General features: G+C 37.2%; 1 protein-coding gene across 3 annotated transcripts in view; it reads right to left on the bottom strand.

Moving 5' to 3' along the window:
- The window catches only part of SLC44A5 (solute carrier family 44 member 5), a 160,797-nt gene that overhangs the window by 50,240 nt on the left and 95,611 nt on the right, over positions 1-14,946 (bottom strand). For all 3 annotated transcript variants that reach the window (XM_032218293.1, XM_032218294.1, XM_032218292.1), the window contains exon 2: positions 12,062-12,110. In XM_032218293.1, the coding sequence (XP_032074184.1) occupies positions 12,062-12,110 (49 nt within the window). The remainder of the gene's footprint in view (positions 1-12,061; positions 12,111-14,946) is intronic.

Genomic DNA, 14,946 nt, shown 5'->3' with positions numbered 1-14,946 from the left:
ACCCAGCAGCATGGCCCCGCCCCTTTTTCTCCTCCATTTCGGGCAAATTTTTCACTGACTCGAGTATAAGCCGAGGCGGCTTTTTTCAGCCCAAAAAGTGGGCTGAAAAACTAGGCTTATACTCGAGTATATACAGTAAATATATTTGAGACAGTGGTCCTCAACTTACAATCATTTGTTTGTTTAAATGTGACCGTTGCAGTATCCCTATGGTCACATGATCAAAATTTTGAAGCTTGACAACTGGCACATATTTATGACGGCTGAAATGTCCCAGGATCATGACATCACTTTTTGCAACCTTCTGACAAGCAAAGTCAACGGGGAAGCCAGATTCACTTAACAACCATGTTACTAACTTAACTGCAGTGATTCACTTAAGAACTGTGGCAAGAAAAGTTATAACTGTCTTGCTTAGCAAAACAAAGTTGGGGCTCAATGGTGGTCATAGGTTGAGGACTATGTGTATCAAGTATGTTCACTGCTTTGAGTTGTGGTTTATATATACATAAACATTTCTATATATCTACCCCCCTCTCTTATGTATGTATATATGTAAGCATATAAAATCTTGAATTGCATGACTAAAAGCTACAATATCTGGTTTTCCAAGAAATATCCTCTGTCATTTAATGGTGCACAGAAGGACCAAGCGCTAAATAGCCAAGTCATGATACAGTGGATATGAGGTTTCTGAGACAAACTGCAGTGCACAAGTATTTTGTATAATTTTTCAATTTGCCAGATGTAGGAGATATTTGTGTTGGTCATAGAATCACAATCTCCAGTAGGGAATAAGAAACCTTTGTGAATCAGGAAGGAAATATTATAATATTATAAAAGACTTCTTTGTCCAGCAAGTATTATAATCAAAATAATAGCAGCAGTGAAAAAACTCATTCCTAACCAATTTTTCCAGTTTAACATATTATACCTTTTCTTTCCCATAAATTATTATTAGTAAGCTATTAAAACATTAAAATGGCATTTTAAATATTCAATATTTTTATATAGTCATACCAATAGTTATCTAAACTCCTTGGAAAGCAATAGCTTAATCTGTTTTCCCATGTGCCTGCTCTTCCCATTTGTGTTATCTATTGGAAACACAAAGGCCAATATGTAAGGCTGAGCTTATTTTACAAAGCTTAAATATGAAAGCAGGAAAGAAAATGATTGTTTCTAAACTTGTAAAATGAGAGGTCTTATTACAGCCCATCAGATCAAGAAATATAATTAAGAAAGGCAAAAGCCTTGCCAAAATCTCAGGAAACATCAGCTTTCTGAATTGTTTCAACATTCCAGGTGGGAAAAAGAATAATAATTATTGAATCATTTGGCTTTTCCCTAACTAAAAAAATAATATCCTATGATGGATTAATTTAAAAGTGACCTCTTTTGCCACCCAATTAAAAATTTAAAAATATTGACATCATCTTACAACCTTGTTTTAAGGTTCTTAATGTTCACAAACAGAAAATATTGATGAAAAAGTACAATAATAAGCTTATGCTAGGTGACTCTGGCTAATGAAATGGGGTTTTTTTGTTGCAGTTCATGAAAAAGGTCATTGTTGATAGATGGTTTGTTCTGTCATTCAACATCTGAAAGGCCATAGGTTTCTCATTGTCATGACCGCACCACACTTAGACCTTCATGGAGTAAAATCTGGTTAGTGCTTCAATATAGGTATTCTTTAACTTACCACAGTTCATTTAATGACTGGTTGAAGTTACAATGGCACTGAAAACAGTGGGTTATGTATGAGTGTTGTTCACATTTATGACTGTTGTGGCATCATGTGATCAAAATTCAGACGCTTGTCAACTGACTCATATAGATGATGGTTGCAGAGTCTCAGGCAGTGGTGGGATTCAGCCAGTTCGTATTTATTTGGGAAAACTGGTTATTAACTTTCTAAGCAGTTCAGAGAACCAGTTGTTGGAAGAAATCTCCTTTTGTTTTTTTCCACTTTACAGGGCTAACCCTGTAAGGAAGGCAGACTAATCTTTATTGCCCTGCTTACAGAAACTGCCTCTCCAGTTAATCCTTATTACCTTGTAACAACTAAGGTGAAGCACCCATTAACCTGAGTGATGTTGAGTTGGCCATGCCCACCCTGTTACATGACCAGCAAAGCTATCCAGCTAGTCATTAGGACAGAAAACCAGTTGTTAAATTGTTTGAATCCCACCACTGGTCAAGTGAAAGTACGCAAAACAGTCAAAAATCGCTTTTTTCAATGCTGTTGTAACTTCAAACATTCAGTAAGCAGATGGCTGTAACAACTACCTTGCGTACCAGTGGAAATTTTAGGCTTAACCATGGTCATAAGTCAAGGACTACCAGTACTCTACATTGACCATTCCTTTTAAATGCCCAAGGAATGGATTCATTCTACTACCACTGTCAGTTACTACAAAAAGAAATGGCTGATCTGTCAAATTGTTGATCTATCAGTTTTCCTAAGTAGTATGAGCAAATTATGCCGCTAGGTATCAGCATGGGAAAAGAACTGATTGATTGTCAAGATAAAAGTGTTTACAGATGAAAAAGCAGAATTTAAGGCAGAGTGGTCAATGTTTGACCATCGTATTGTCCTGCATCATTTGGCAGAAAAGAATTCTGGTGCCTTTATTGATTTAAAAGTGTTTTTTTTATTTCTTGAAATGGTCAGTCTCTACTATAGCTTGTCAGTTTACTTCACAGAATTATGATTCTGCAGGAAAATGCTTTCATGCAGGACATGTGTTTCATCTTCAGAGATCTTTCTGGTTCAATACCCATGAAAAAGAGTTAAGCAAAGACATATCTTTGCGCTCCTATGTTTCAATTTTGGTATCAACTCTGTAACTCAAGCCTTGTCAAAAAATAAACTTTGAGTTATCTCCAAAACTGGCAGACAAACTTTCCTAAGCTATTATTGAAAAGGAGCTTTTTTTTCAGAAAACATTTATATCAGCCATCTAGACATCTTCCTCCTGCTCAGCATTTATATAGATTTAGATAACTGTCCATCTTATAACCAACTTTGGGTGGCTTCCAAAAAGTTTATAAAAAGTTTAAACAATGCAATGGCTATACTAAAACTATAAAACTAAATATATTGAAAACATTAAAAACAACAAAAACCTGTCACTATATCAAATGTCTGATGCGTAGCAAAAGCCAGTTCTTCCAAGATTAGTAGGGAAGAGATCTCTGAATTTCAGTAGTAGCTTGCCCATCCTTATCTGACTTGGCAGGAAAGATAGAAAGGTAGTTTTCTTCTTGGTTAGACTCAGTGAGTTGCTATTATGATTTTAGAAGAGAGTTATAATGATATCCCTCAGGAAAAAAGGTGAAAAAAAAATCAATCTCATATGTTTGTCCATTTTATTAAGTCTTCTCTCTAGATTTATGCTTTTGTTCATACAATTGACCAGAAATGCATTCTTTCTATAGCTGATGTGTCCAAAAAATCAATAGAAGGCTTGCTAAGTTTGCTCAACTCTGTGTGTATCTATGGATGTAAGGTTTATTAGTTTAGTTCTGTCACCGTAAATTTGGAAGATATATATGCTGTCTGGATATGAATAGTTTACTTTGTCTATTATAGTGATCAAATAATTTTATGTTGTTCTTTTTAATAATTTTTATCTGAGTATGGTGGAAATTGATCTCCGATCAATTATATTGCTATAATTTAAACTATTGCAAGAATATAAACAATATTGTATGATCCTGGTCCCTGTTTTATCTCCAACTTGCATAGAAGTACTGCCCCCCTTAAAAACACCCATTTGTAATATATTCTCAATGATATATTTGTAATAAAAACAGTTTATTATTCATGATTTTGAATAAGCCATATTGGGACAACTTGTTTTAATGGTGTTACTTAGCATGTACACAATAATTTATTAATTTGCTTAAAATGTCCATAGTCTCTGCTTCTTAAAGCAGTTTACAAACATAACTACAATTATATTAATATTTTAAAAACACTTAAATATAAAATAAATGATGCAAGACAATATAAGCCAATATAATCAAACTACTATGATTCCAATTATTCTGTATCTATTTAACTTTAATTGACTAAAATGGTACAAAGCATGTCTGATGGGACACTGATGAGATTCATAGTTGTTTAACAGTTCATTTATTCTGCCTATACTTTTGATATAATTGATAAAAATCAAGGGGAATAATTTTATTAATTTTAAACAACTTCTCATTAAATATCATTATAGATTCTGGATCTGATTTGATCATACTGAATAATCTCTGCTATAAAAGATGACATGCCACTAAAAACTACTTTTTTAAAAAAATTAATTAACAGAGTGCTCTGGGCAACTTCTAACAAATGCAAGTTTAGAATATCTATCTCAGCACAAATGCCTCTGCCATCTGAAACTGCTTAATATCCATAAAACAGTGTCTGGAGGGGGCATGGAAATCTAATGTGCATTGAGTCATCTCATATAGTTCAAAACAGATATAAATTGGGGGCGATAATGCGATTCAAGACTATATATGCAATGCATACTAGATCTTGAGTTCAGTAAGTTTAGATGGTTGATGAAAGTCAAGATGACTAGCACGGCAATAGGAGTCCACCTGTAGTCCAGAAGAATTGTGTAACCTACCAGTGGTGGTATTCAAAACTTTTTACTACTGGTTCTGGGGGCATGGCTTGGTGGGCATGGCATGACTTGGTGGGTGTGGCTTGGTGGCTTGGTGGGCGTGACAGGGGAAGGGGAAGGATACTGCAAAATCCCCATTTCCTCCTGATCAGCTGGGACTCAGGAGGCAGAGAATAGATGGGGGCAGGGGCAGTCAGAATTGGTATTTACCGGTTCTCCGAACTACTCAAAATTTCTGCTAGCAGTTTTCCAGAACTGGTCAGAACCTCCTGAACCACCTCTGTAACCTACCCATCTAACTAAATACAGTTGTCTGTTAAGAATTTGAAGGTGTTTAGTTTGTTCTAATACAGGGCATTGACACAGACCTTTAACTATACACTCATAGTTTAGTTCTTAAAGAAAACTAAAGGTTATAAAAATAAAATATCTAATGCCTTGCTTGCTCTGACAGTAATAGCATTTTCTACAGAAGATATGGATAACAACAACCAGGAGCAATTAAATACATAGTACACGCTTATATAATGAACAAAATACAGTATATCATAAAAAGTTAATTCATGACTTGTTCTGACCCCCTGGCCTGTGGATAAACCAGAACACAGGCTTGGCTGTTTGCCACTGTTCAATACTGAGATAACGAATCCTTTGGCTGAGGGCCCAGGCAATTCATGTTCAATAGAGTAGCTCTGCAGCAACACGGATAGTTCAAACGCAGCAACACAGATAGTCCAAACGATATGGACATGGCTAGAATACACAGATTGATTTTCTTAACTACTAATTGAACGGTTGTTTCCTGCAAATGTCCTCTCCCAATGCCTCACCTATAATCTCTCCTGGGAGGGGCCAATCAACAACCACCTGTGCTTAATCATCTTCCGTGAGTCTGCCTACGGAGTTGCTGCTTCCGTTTCTCAGCGCTTCTCAACCTAGCATCAGGAACAAACTGCCTTTGATCCCCCCCCACTGCTCCATGCCTCAGGCGCCTCCTGGTGGCCAACCAGCCTCTCTGGTCCCTGCTCTGAGTCTGAACCCTCCCCGCGTCCTCCACATCGTCCAGGGCACACTCACATGGTTCCTTGCTATCCGAGTCCATCAGCAGATCAACCGGATCCTGCTGGGCCACAACACTGACTATGAATGTTATAACACTTGCGGTGGTGCCCTCTGTCACACAGTACAAATAGATCCAACACATACATCAACATAAATGCTTTCTGAAGAACTACAACAAGAAAGAGGAAGTTTTGAATTATGTGTTTCCTTGCAGAGGGGGGAAAAGATTTTTTTTCAGAAAATAAATGCTAGTTTCCCATATTGCATTTCTTCCTATAGCCTTATAATTATACAGAAATTAGACGATACAGTAGTTAGGTAGCACCTGCATTTAAGAATATGCTGTGGTTGTAGAACCTACAAAATGCAAGTATCTGCAGTATCTGCAGTTATTGTCATGGTAACAATATATTTATATTAAGGTATCATAGTGTAAAGCAAGGGATAAAATCAGAAGTTAATTTTGCATACACCACTAGTAAACTAGCTACACACAGCATGTGGTCTCTAAAAGATACCAAATATCTTCAACTCTCATTAAACTTAATAGAAATTCTGCTCAAGTCAAAATGGAAGATAAAGTGCAGAGCTTTTAATACTTCTCTTCCTTTCTGGCATCAAACCCTTTAAACTCTCCAAGCATATTAAATATCATTATTGCTAAATAAAATCAGATGGATTGCTTAGCAGCTAATTTTGCTAGTCCTCTGCAGAATTTCGTGCTTGTTGGACAATAAATGATAATAGGGATGTATTCTATATTTCTTATATGCTAGATTTTGATTTTGTTGTGCTAATATCACTAATGGTAATACCACAAATAATTATCATTTCACATAGGTATGATTGTTCTGATAAATATGGCCTAACTTTTATGGTATTATCTTGTTTCCATAGAAAAACTAATCATTCAGGTTCAATTTAAGGAATACACTAATTCTTCCCTTCTCCCCCCCCCCCAACCTCTGTCATTATGGATACTGATGAGGAAAAAAATGAATTTCAACAACTGTAGAATCAGGCTGCAGCCATAACAATATTGACAAAAGTGAAGATGGTCTGATTACTTTCTGAATGCATTGTATGTAATAAAAAATAAGTTGATATGGTTTGGTCAAACAGAAAGAATGAATGAGGATCAAATTACAAAACACACACAGAGACACAATACAATATACTTAAAATTTACTGCAATTTATTCAGATTCTCAGTGATAAAGAATTATCTGTTTATGAAACTACCTGTATATTCATGTCCTCAACCAAAACATCTCCAGCATAACCACAAGCATTCCTTGTACTTTTATCCATTCACGTATTAAGTGCTCAAGGGCTCATTGCACATCATTGTCTTACTCCTTCCTCAATATTGAAGCACTTATTAAAAATTCTGTTTATTCTCACTCATGCTTTTCTTCATTATATCCCTCTCACATTTAGGTTGTTAACTTTCAAGTCCTTGTTTGTGTAAAACATTGCATAATTCAGGCTTATCATATGCATTTGTTAAATCAACAAACATGTAATAAAATTCCTTTCTCGTATTCACACATTTCTCAATGGCTTGCTGAAAAGCAAAAATTTGACCTCTATATGCAGGCACAAAACCACTCTGTACTTTTGAAATGTTGTTTGTATTCTTCATTTGTGCTTCCTACTTTTCCTTTAAGTATTATAATAATAACCACATTCTTCTATTATTCAGGCATAGTTGTTGTTTTCACACATTAAAGAAGTTGCACAACCAGAATGAGGCAGGACATAAAGTGAATCAGGATATAAAAGTAAGACATAACAGAAAGAAGGAATAAACCTGCTTTTGAGACTTGTACCAGAGCAGGAAATGTTAAAATCCAGTTTTGCATGTTCAGCTACAGTTCACAAGCTGGCTACAAGAACCTACTGGAACATGTTAAGCAAGATATGTAGTAACAGGAACAACGAACCCATCAGCGCTAGCATGTTATATTCTCATGTTCTGCTACTTTTGAAAAATATATAAAGGCTGTATTATTTATAAGTTGTTGTTCAGATGTTCAAATGGCTGTCTTGCCTTAATTTGCTCTGAACCTGGTACCAATACAGCCACTTCTTTTAATTCCGATATCTGAGTCCCTTAATTTCCTGCAACAGTTATGGCGACCCAGATGGAACTTGGAGCGATATTTCGCTGAGGATGGCACGGATCGACCGGTGCCCAATTGACTTCGTCTTGCCCAACCTTCAGACACTGCAGAGAGTTTCTCTGGAAGGAGACAGATGACCCCCTAGGGTACTTGGTGGACAACCCACCGATCCAAGAACTCAAATGGAATCAAAATAAGTCACTGAACAACGCCGGCTGAAAAAAAGACACCTGCACGTATTGTGGTATTGTGGGAATTGTAGCCCCACTCATTTGAGAGGGGGCCTGATCACCCCCCTGGGTCCAGGATCGGCGCATCCTAACATGACCCAAGAGTTGTGTGGGTTGTTAAGCCATTGTAGTTCCTGTTGGTGACCATTGGGACCTCCAGCACCGCAGGTCAGTGGCATTGTCTTAGATTAGAACATGGGTGGTGGAGGAAGCATTCCTTGGATGCCTCTTCAATGCATATTGAGAAATTTTAAGAAAGGATTTAGTAAAGATTATGGGGACCCTAAGGCCAATCCAGGAGACTTAAAGAAATTCTGTGAAAATGGTGGTCCAAGAGGTTTGAGTCCTCTATACTTGGCAGGAGTTTGAAGTAAAGCGATTATGGGCAGAAAATAATCCTCTAGGACATGCAGGTCACCATACACCATTCAAGTAAAGCCTCTGGTAGCGCCTATTTGTTTCCATCAGAGAAGTGATTCTCACTCCATTGCTTGCTGGGAGATCTAAAGATAGATATAGAAAAGTTTGGATCTTTAAAAATATGCCAGAGTTGCTGGGAGATCCAAACTAGAAAGAGGAAGACACTGAACACCCCAGAGCAGAGACAGGTATTAACAATCTAGTCCTTAAGGAGGACAGGGGAAAAAAGAGAGTTGTAAGGTATGTAGTCCTGGGTGGACAGAATACAACACTCTTAGGAAAACCCTGAGATATAGTCAGTTACCAGGATGGGTAACAAGCCCCCAGGAGGAAAGAAAAGAAAAGAAAAGAAAAGAAAAGAAAAGAAAAGAAAAGAAAGAAAGAAAGAAAGAAAGAAAGAAAGAAAGAAAGAAAGAAAGAAAAGGAGAGTCTCAACGGAACATTTATTTCCTGTGTTGTTTTAACTTGCATGTTTGTCCTTGTTGATGTGTTTAAATGTTTAAAAAGAGAAGAGAAGAGAGAGAGTGTGTGTCTCTGACATCAGTGCCCTCCACCTGTGTATCTTTGACATGAAGTGGTTGACACTGAAGGGATAGAAGACCCAGGGAGACAAAAGGTGGAATCAGATATTGATTAGAAAGAACAGATGGTCCCATTAGGTGGGGCCAGGAGGAAGAAAACCAAAAAGGTTCCTGAGGGGACATCAATTGGACCACAAACCCAGTCCAAGGGAGAAGTTGAGATAGAATTCCAATTGCCCCTAAGGGAAACTGTATTGCCCGGAAGTTGAGGGGGAGCTACATAAGATGTGGGTGTATGCTCCATTCTCAACGGCTAATTTTTATTATTGGAAAAATCAAACTCCTAATTATAGAGAGAATCCAGATCAGATGCATGCCCTTTTTGCATCTATTTTCTGAACTCACCAGCCTACTTGGGCAGACATACAAAGTCTGATGGAAATTTTATTAACCCCAGAGGAAAGAAGGCTGGTGAAGGGAACCATGTATAAGGCTTTGCAGAAGAATCATGCAACTGATTCAGACTGGACATGTTTACTGGAGGAACTAGATTGGGAACCTCAGTCCATTTGGCTGCAAAACTTGCTTTTACCTTGGTTTTGTTAGGTCTCAAACAAAAGTTAAGAACTTAGGGAAGGTCTATCAAATTCAACAGAAAAAGAATGAAAATTCAGGTGGAATCCTAGAATGCATTTATCAAACCCTTCATTGGTCACTCTGCCAATGACACTAGGGCAAAAATTACAGAAGACAAAAAGGAAAGGCATCTCTGAACTTGTGGAATGAGCATACAAAGCGTATATTAATTGGGCTCAAAATCTTAGAGAAGAAGGAACTTCAAAGGGCAAGAAGAAATGTAATTTTTCTCACTGAGTCCCTTTGACAGGAAGAGCGGGAGGCCAAGGGAACTGCCAGAAGAATTGTATGAGGAGCGGTCAGTAGTTAGAATCCCATGCCCAGTCAGAGAAAGAGCCCTCCAGTTAGCAAAAGGAAAGATGGTTAATGTCTACACAGACAGAAAATATGCATTTAGAGTTTTACACGTTCATGGGGCTATTGGAAAAGAAAATACTCACTGATTTTGTCACTTGATACATGCTGGCAAAAGGCACATATGCCATTGTTAATCAGGTTGCTCCAGCCTGTCTCTGTTATGCACAAAACAGGCATTTGAGATTTTAAAGTAAGCATTGTCTCAAGCTCATGTTAAGGGTCTTCCCAACCTTGAGAAATCTTTCTTGACTCAAGAAAAGTGAAGTGGTGACAGCCCATAGCTTATCTGTCGAAACAACTTGATCCAGTAGCAAAAGGGTGGCCCCATTGCCTTAAAACCCTTGCTGCAACTGCTCTTCTGTTCGAGGAAGATAATAAATTGACTTTTGGGCAGCAACTACTATATTTACTAGTCATGCAATTTGTGGAGTATTAGAAACAAATAGCACTAGTGCTCAAGTAGCAGAGTTGTGGGCTTTAATAGGAGCACTAGAAAGGGCACAGAATAAAAGTATAAATATTTGGATTGATTCTAAATATGCATTCCTCACATTACATGTCCATGCTGCAATTTATAGAGAGAAAGGACTTTTAACAGCAGAGGAACGGAAGAGCAACTAGTGTGCTTGCCCGGGGGAATTAAAGATCCCATATGGGGGATCTCCACAATCTCCAAGCTGGATCCAACAGAAAAGGGAAGAGCAACTGACAGAGAAGCAAAGCTGTCAGCAACCTGAGATGATCAGAGCTACATGACAGCTACATAAGCTGACATGACAGCTTATATAGCATTGGAAATGCCAAGGGGACTGAGCCCCAGATATTCTAAAGCAGAGGAACTCCAGGTAACTGTAGATTTGAAGGGACATAAGCAAGGAGAATAGTATATACTCCCAGATGGAAGAATTTCTGTACCAGAAAAATTCAGCCTGGCCAGTAATAAAGACTCTCACTCAACAACTCACAGGGGCAAGAGTGTATTAGCAAAAGCCTTTCAGCGTATCATGTACATCAATCACCTTCACTCACTATGTGCCCATGCAACTGAGAGATGTAACACATGTGCTCAAGTTAATCCAAGACAAGGACCTAGTCTTCCACCAGGAAGTCAGCCCAAGGGAGATTACCCTATGGATTCATTAGTTATTGATTTCACAGACATGCCCAAGTGTGGGCTATATAAGGCAATGCTAGTCATAGTGTGCAATTATACTGGTTGTCCTGAATGTTTTCCCACCAAGACAAAACAGACACGCTAAGTGACTAGAATCCTACTCAAAGACAAAGGTGTGTCTTGAAACTCACCTTAAATGGATGAATGCATTGCCGCTGGCACTTTGGTCTGTGCGATGCACTCCACGAAAGGGAATTGGTTATCTCCTTTTAAAATGATATTTGGAAGACCCCCAGTTATAAGTGCTAACTTGAAAAATCACGTAGGGGACCTAGGTCAAATAGGGACCTCATGGGTGAATCAAATGGTGGGAGAATTAAATTAGCAAATATAAGAAATCTAAAAATACTGTGTCCCTCAGTCCACCATTTCTGAACACCTCTAGTCATTATATTCTGGTGGGGGACAGAGTATGGGTAAAACACTGGAAAGGGGAGAATTTGAAACCTATACTGTGGTCATGTGTTCTCCACCTGAAGTAAGAGTGTTGGAATCCAAGTTCTTGGATTCACTGGACTTGGGTTAGCCAGCTGATGAGTATTGGGAGGCAGACCAGGATGAAGACCGACCTTTTCAAAAACTTCTCATATGGGAGACAGTTGTAATTAACATCTCTTAAGGCTGTGCAACAGGGGCAAGAATATTTTCCAAATTCCACATAGCTGAGGGTAAGCAAGTCTTAATAGAAATATCACTTTTAAGAGTAGTTAAGAGAGGGGGGAACATAATGATTCCTGATTCTCTTAAATGTTTTTCCTCCCTCAGTGAGAGAGGAAAATGAGTGCTCCCAAGAATTCCTCTTACCAATAGAAAAAATGTTTTCCTTCCCAATCAATTAAGTGCATATATCCTCTCTTATAGTCATTCACAAAAAACAATTTGATATATCAAAATAAAACATTTACCTGTTGTGAATAGGTCCGTTGAACTTTGGATCAAATTTTCTGGGTTCACCTGCATTTAAAATAAAAGATGATAAAATATGTCATAGCAAACATAACCAAAAAAAGGCAGGACTCATCTGCTTTCACTTGCTCTAAATGAATTGTTTTGAGAAAACTCCCTAAAATCCAGAAATAGGAATCCAGAAATAGGACCAAATCAAAATACTGAAATCGGGACCCCTTGAAATCTAGCCGAACAAACGACAACAAAAACACCATTAATTTCTACATAAGGTGCATTTTCACTTAGATCCTGCAGCTACAGACATGTTCAGTGATGGGTTAGTATATTCCAACTGCAAGTGATATTGATACTGCTTAGCAGCACAACTGCCTTCATTCCCCCAAAGTCCTTGAACAGTTGCCATTCAAATTAATTGCTGTGAATTAAGTTATTAAATGCATTAAATGCATCTTATTAGTTATATGTAATACACTAAATTTAAATCACCTTACATTTTTATTTAAAGTAAATCAAATGTGGCTATTATCCTGATCCCATCTACTTTTTTACCTTGGTTGTTTGAATAGATGTTCTTCCAAAATCTGAGCTTAGGTGTAGAAAAATGCATGTACTATTCAAGTGGTCTAATTTGATGTAGAATTAACATGACCTAATCATTTCACTCAGTTGCATTTAAAAAAGGTAATAATTTGTCTGCGGATGCTTTATTTTAACTGACCAGCAAGTAAGGTATGATTTTTTCTACACAAGGAGATTTTAGGCTACCATTCATTTAATCTAATAGTAAATAAAAATGAAATATTGTTAGGCTTTAAGTCAAATAACTAGTATATATTTATGTCTCTTTCAAAAGGTCAGTGTCAAACCAATAAATACAGTATTAACAAAGCCTTTGTTATTTTTATTGAAACATCACATAAAATTGTTGTATGGAATGAGCATGCAAGAGTGTGAACACTTTCTACAGTTTCAAATCTGTAGCTAAGATCTTCAATGTATAGTTTAAGAGAAAAGTATTTGCACATCTATTTGTGAGTTCACATGGAAATTCTACCGATCAAAAATACATTAAGACAAATAGAAGAAAGATATATTGTTTTCGCTAAAGCAATCACTTTATTCTTTGAAAGATTCTCCATCATCTTATAGTGTACATTTCTATTCATAAATAAGTCATGTGGAGTTCACATTACTGCCTACAGAATTCTTTCAAACTAGTTTTACTTCAAAATCCTTACCTATGATTAATTGCAGTTGCAATTGCCGTACTACTATGCAGAAAAACATCCCCTTTTGAAATCATGAAAAGAGATTCACAAAATGTTGAGCCTGAAATGTCCTTCTGCCCTTTAAACTTCCCCAACCCTTCATTCGCATTTCCAACGTTAAAAACAAATGTGCACAGATATTCCTTGACTTACAACAATTCATTTAGTGACTCTTTTAAATTGGAACTTTAAAAAAGTGACATGACCATTTTTCACATGAACTACCATTGAACATTCCCATGGTCACATGATCCAAACTCATACATTTGGCAACTGATTCATATTTATGACGGATGCAGTGTCCTGAAATCACATGATCAACTTTTGTGACCTTCTGACAAGCAAAGTCAAAGGTGAAGCCAGACTCATTTAACAACTGTGTAATTAACTTAATAACTGCAGTGGTTCGCTTAACAACTGCAGCAAAAAAGATTGTAAAATGGGGCAAAACTCACTTAACAAAGGTCCCACTTAGCAACAAAAATTTGGGGCTCAATTGTGGTCATAAGTCAAGGACTACCTGTACTTTCTTACCGCACAAGGTATTTAAGGTTTTTTTGTGGTTGTTTTAGATTTTTATCCTCCTCTTTTCTTTCCCCAAATGCAACTCAAGAAGCCAAACATAGTAGTGCTCTATCAACCAACCAATTCATAGAGTTCTGGGGTGAAGGTTGGTTCTGACAAACAAAAAATGTAATGCAGCTTAATAGCTACATACCACCAACTGACCTCTTCTCTGTGACAGTCTATAGCAAATTCTTTTTTTCTAGCTCTGTTATCTTCAATCTTTCACTGAAGTAATGGGGGATGTAGTAAGCACATCAGGAACACAGCATATAGAATTCACAGTGTTAATCCTTTCATTAGTTAGCCAGTAACTCTTATCAGTTTTCATACATTCCAGCGCTGCATAAAAATAAGCTTCTTAAATCCATATATTATATAGCTTAGTGCTAGAATTACAAAAGAATCCAAGTGAAACCATTTTTATAAAATAAAAAGCAAGGATGAAAATGATTTAAAAAAATTACTTCTAGACAAACTACAACCTTAATCTATAAGTGTCTTATCCGGTGGAAGCAACCATATGCAAAGGTGAGATATGAGTAATGCTGCCTGGAATCCCAAAAATTAAGACTGTAAAAAAAAACACTTTTCAAAGGGTATATTCAAAGGAACATCCCAAAATAATCCATTTTGGATTCAACATACTGTGTGATGACAGGGAGCAGGTAGTATTCCATTATAAGATGATGGCTGATTTACTTGAACAGATATGCATTTTCCTTCAGCACAGCAAAGACATCAATTTTTTAAATTGTCTTGACCATTTATGGTATTATATAGGCCCAGGTTTTTGTAGCCTTGTGTCATGTAGTCGTTCTGATTCAGCTCACCAAACACAATAAATCCTCTGTATTTAAATCAATGATTCCTTTATTAGGAGAGGCAGCAGCCCCAGCAAAATGTTTCTCTCTCAATGCAGGCTAACAAGTCTGTCTGGCAGGGAGATGAATAGTTGTCTGCCACATCTATTAATCTCTGCCACCTGCCTTTTATCCCCGAAGCTAGGATAGGGCTTCGTTAGCAGCGGTGGCTTTTCTGTCCCAAGG

Source organism: Thamnophis elegans, chromosome 5 (assembly GCF_009769535.1).
Source record: "Thamnophis elegans isolate rThaEle1 chromosome 5, rThaEle1.pri, whole genome shotgun sequence".
NCBI classification, from domain to species: Eukaryota; Metazoa; Chordata; class Lepidosauria; order Squamata; family Colubridae; genus Thamnophis; species Thamnophis elegans.
This window is presented reverse-complemented; position numbering and strand designations above follow the sequence as displayed.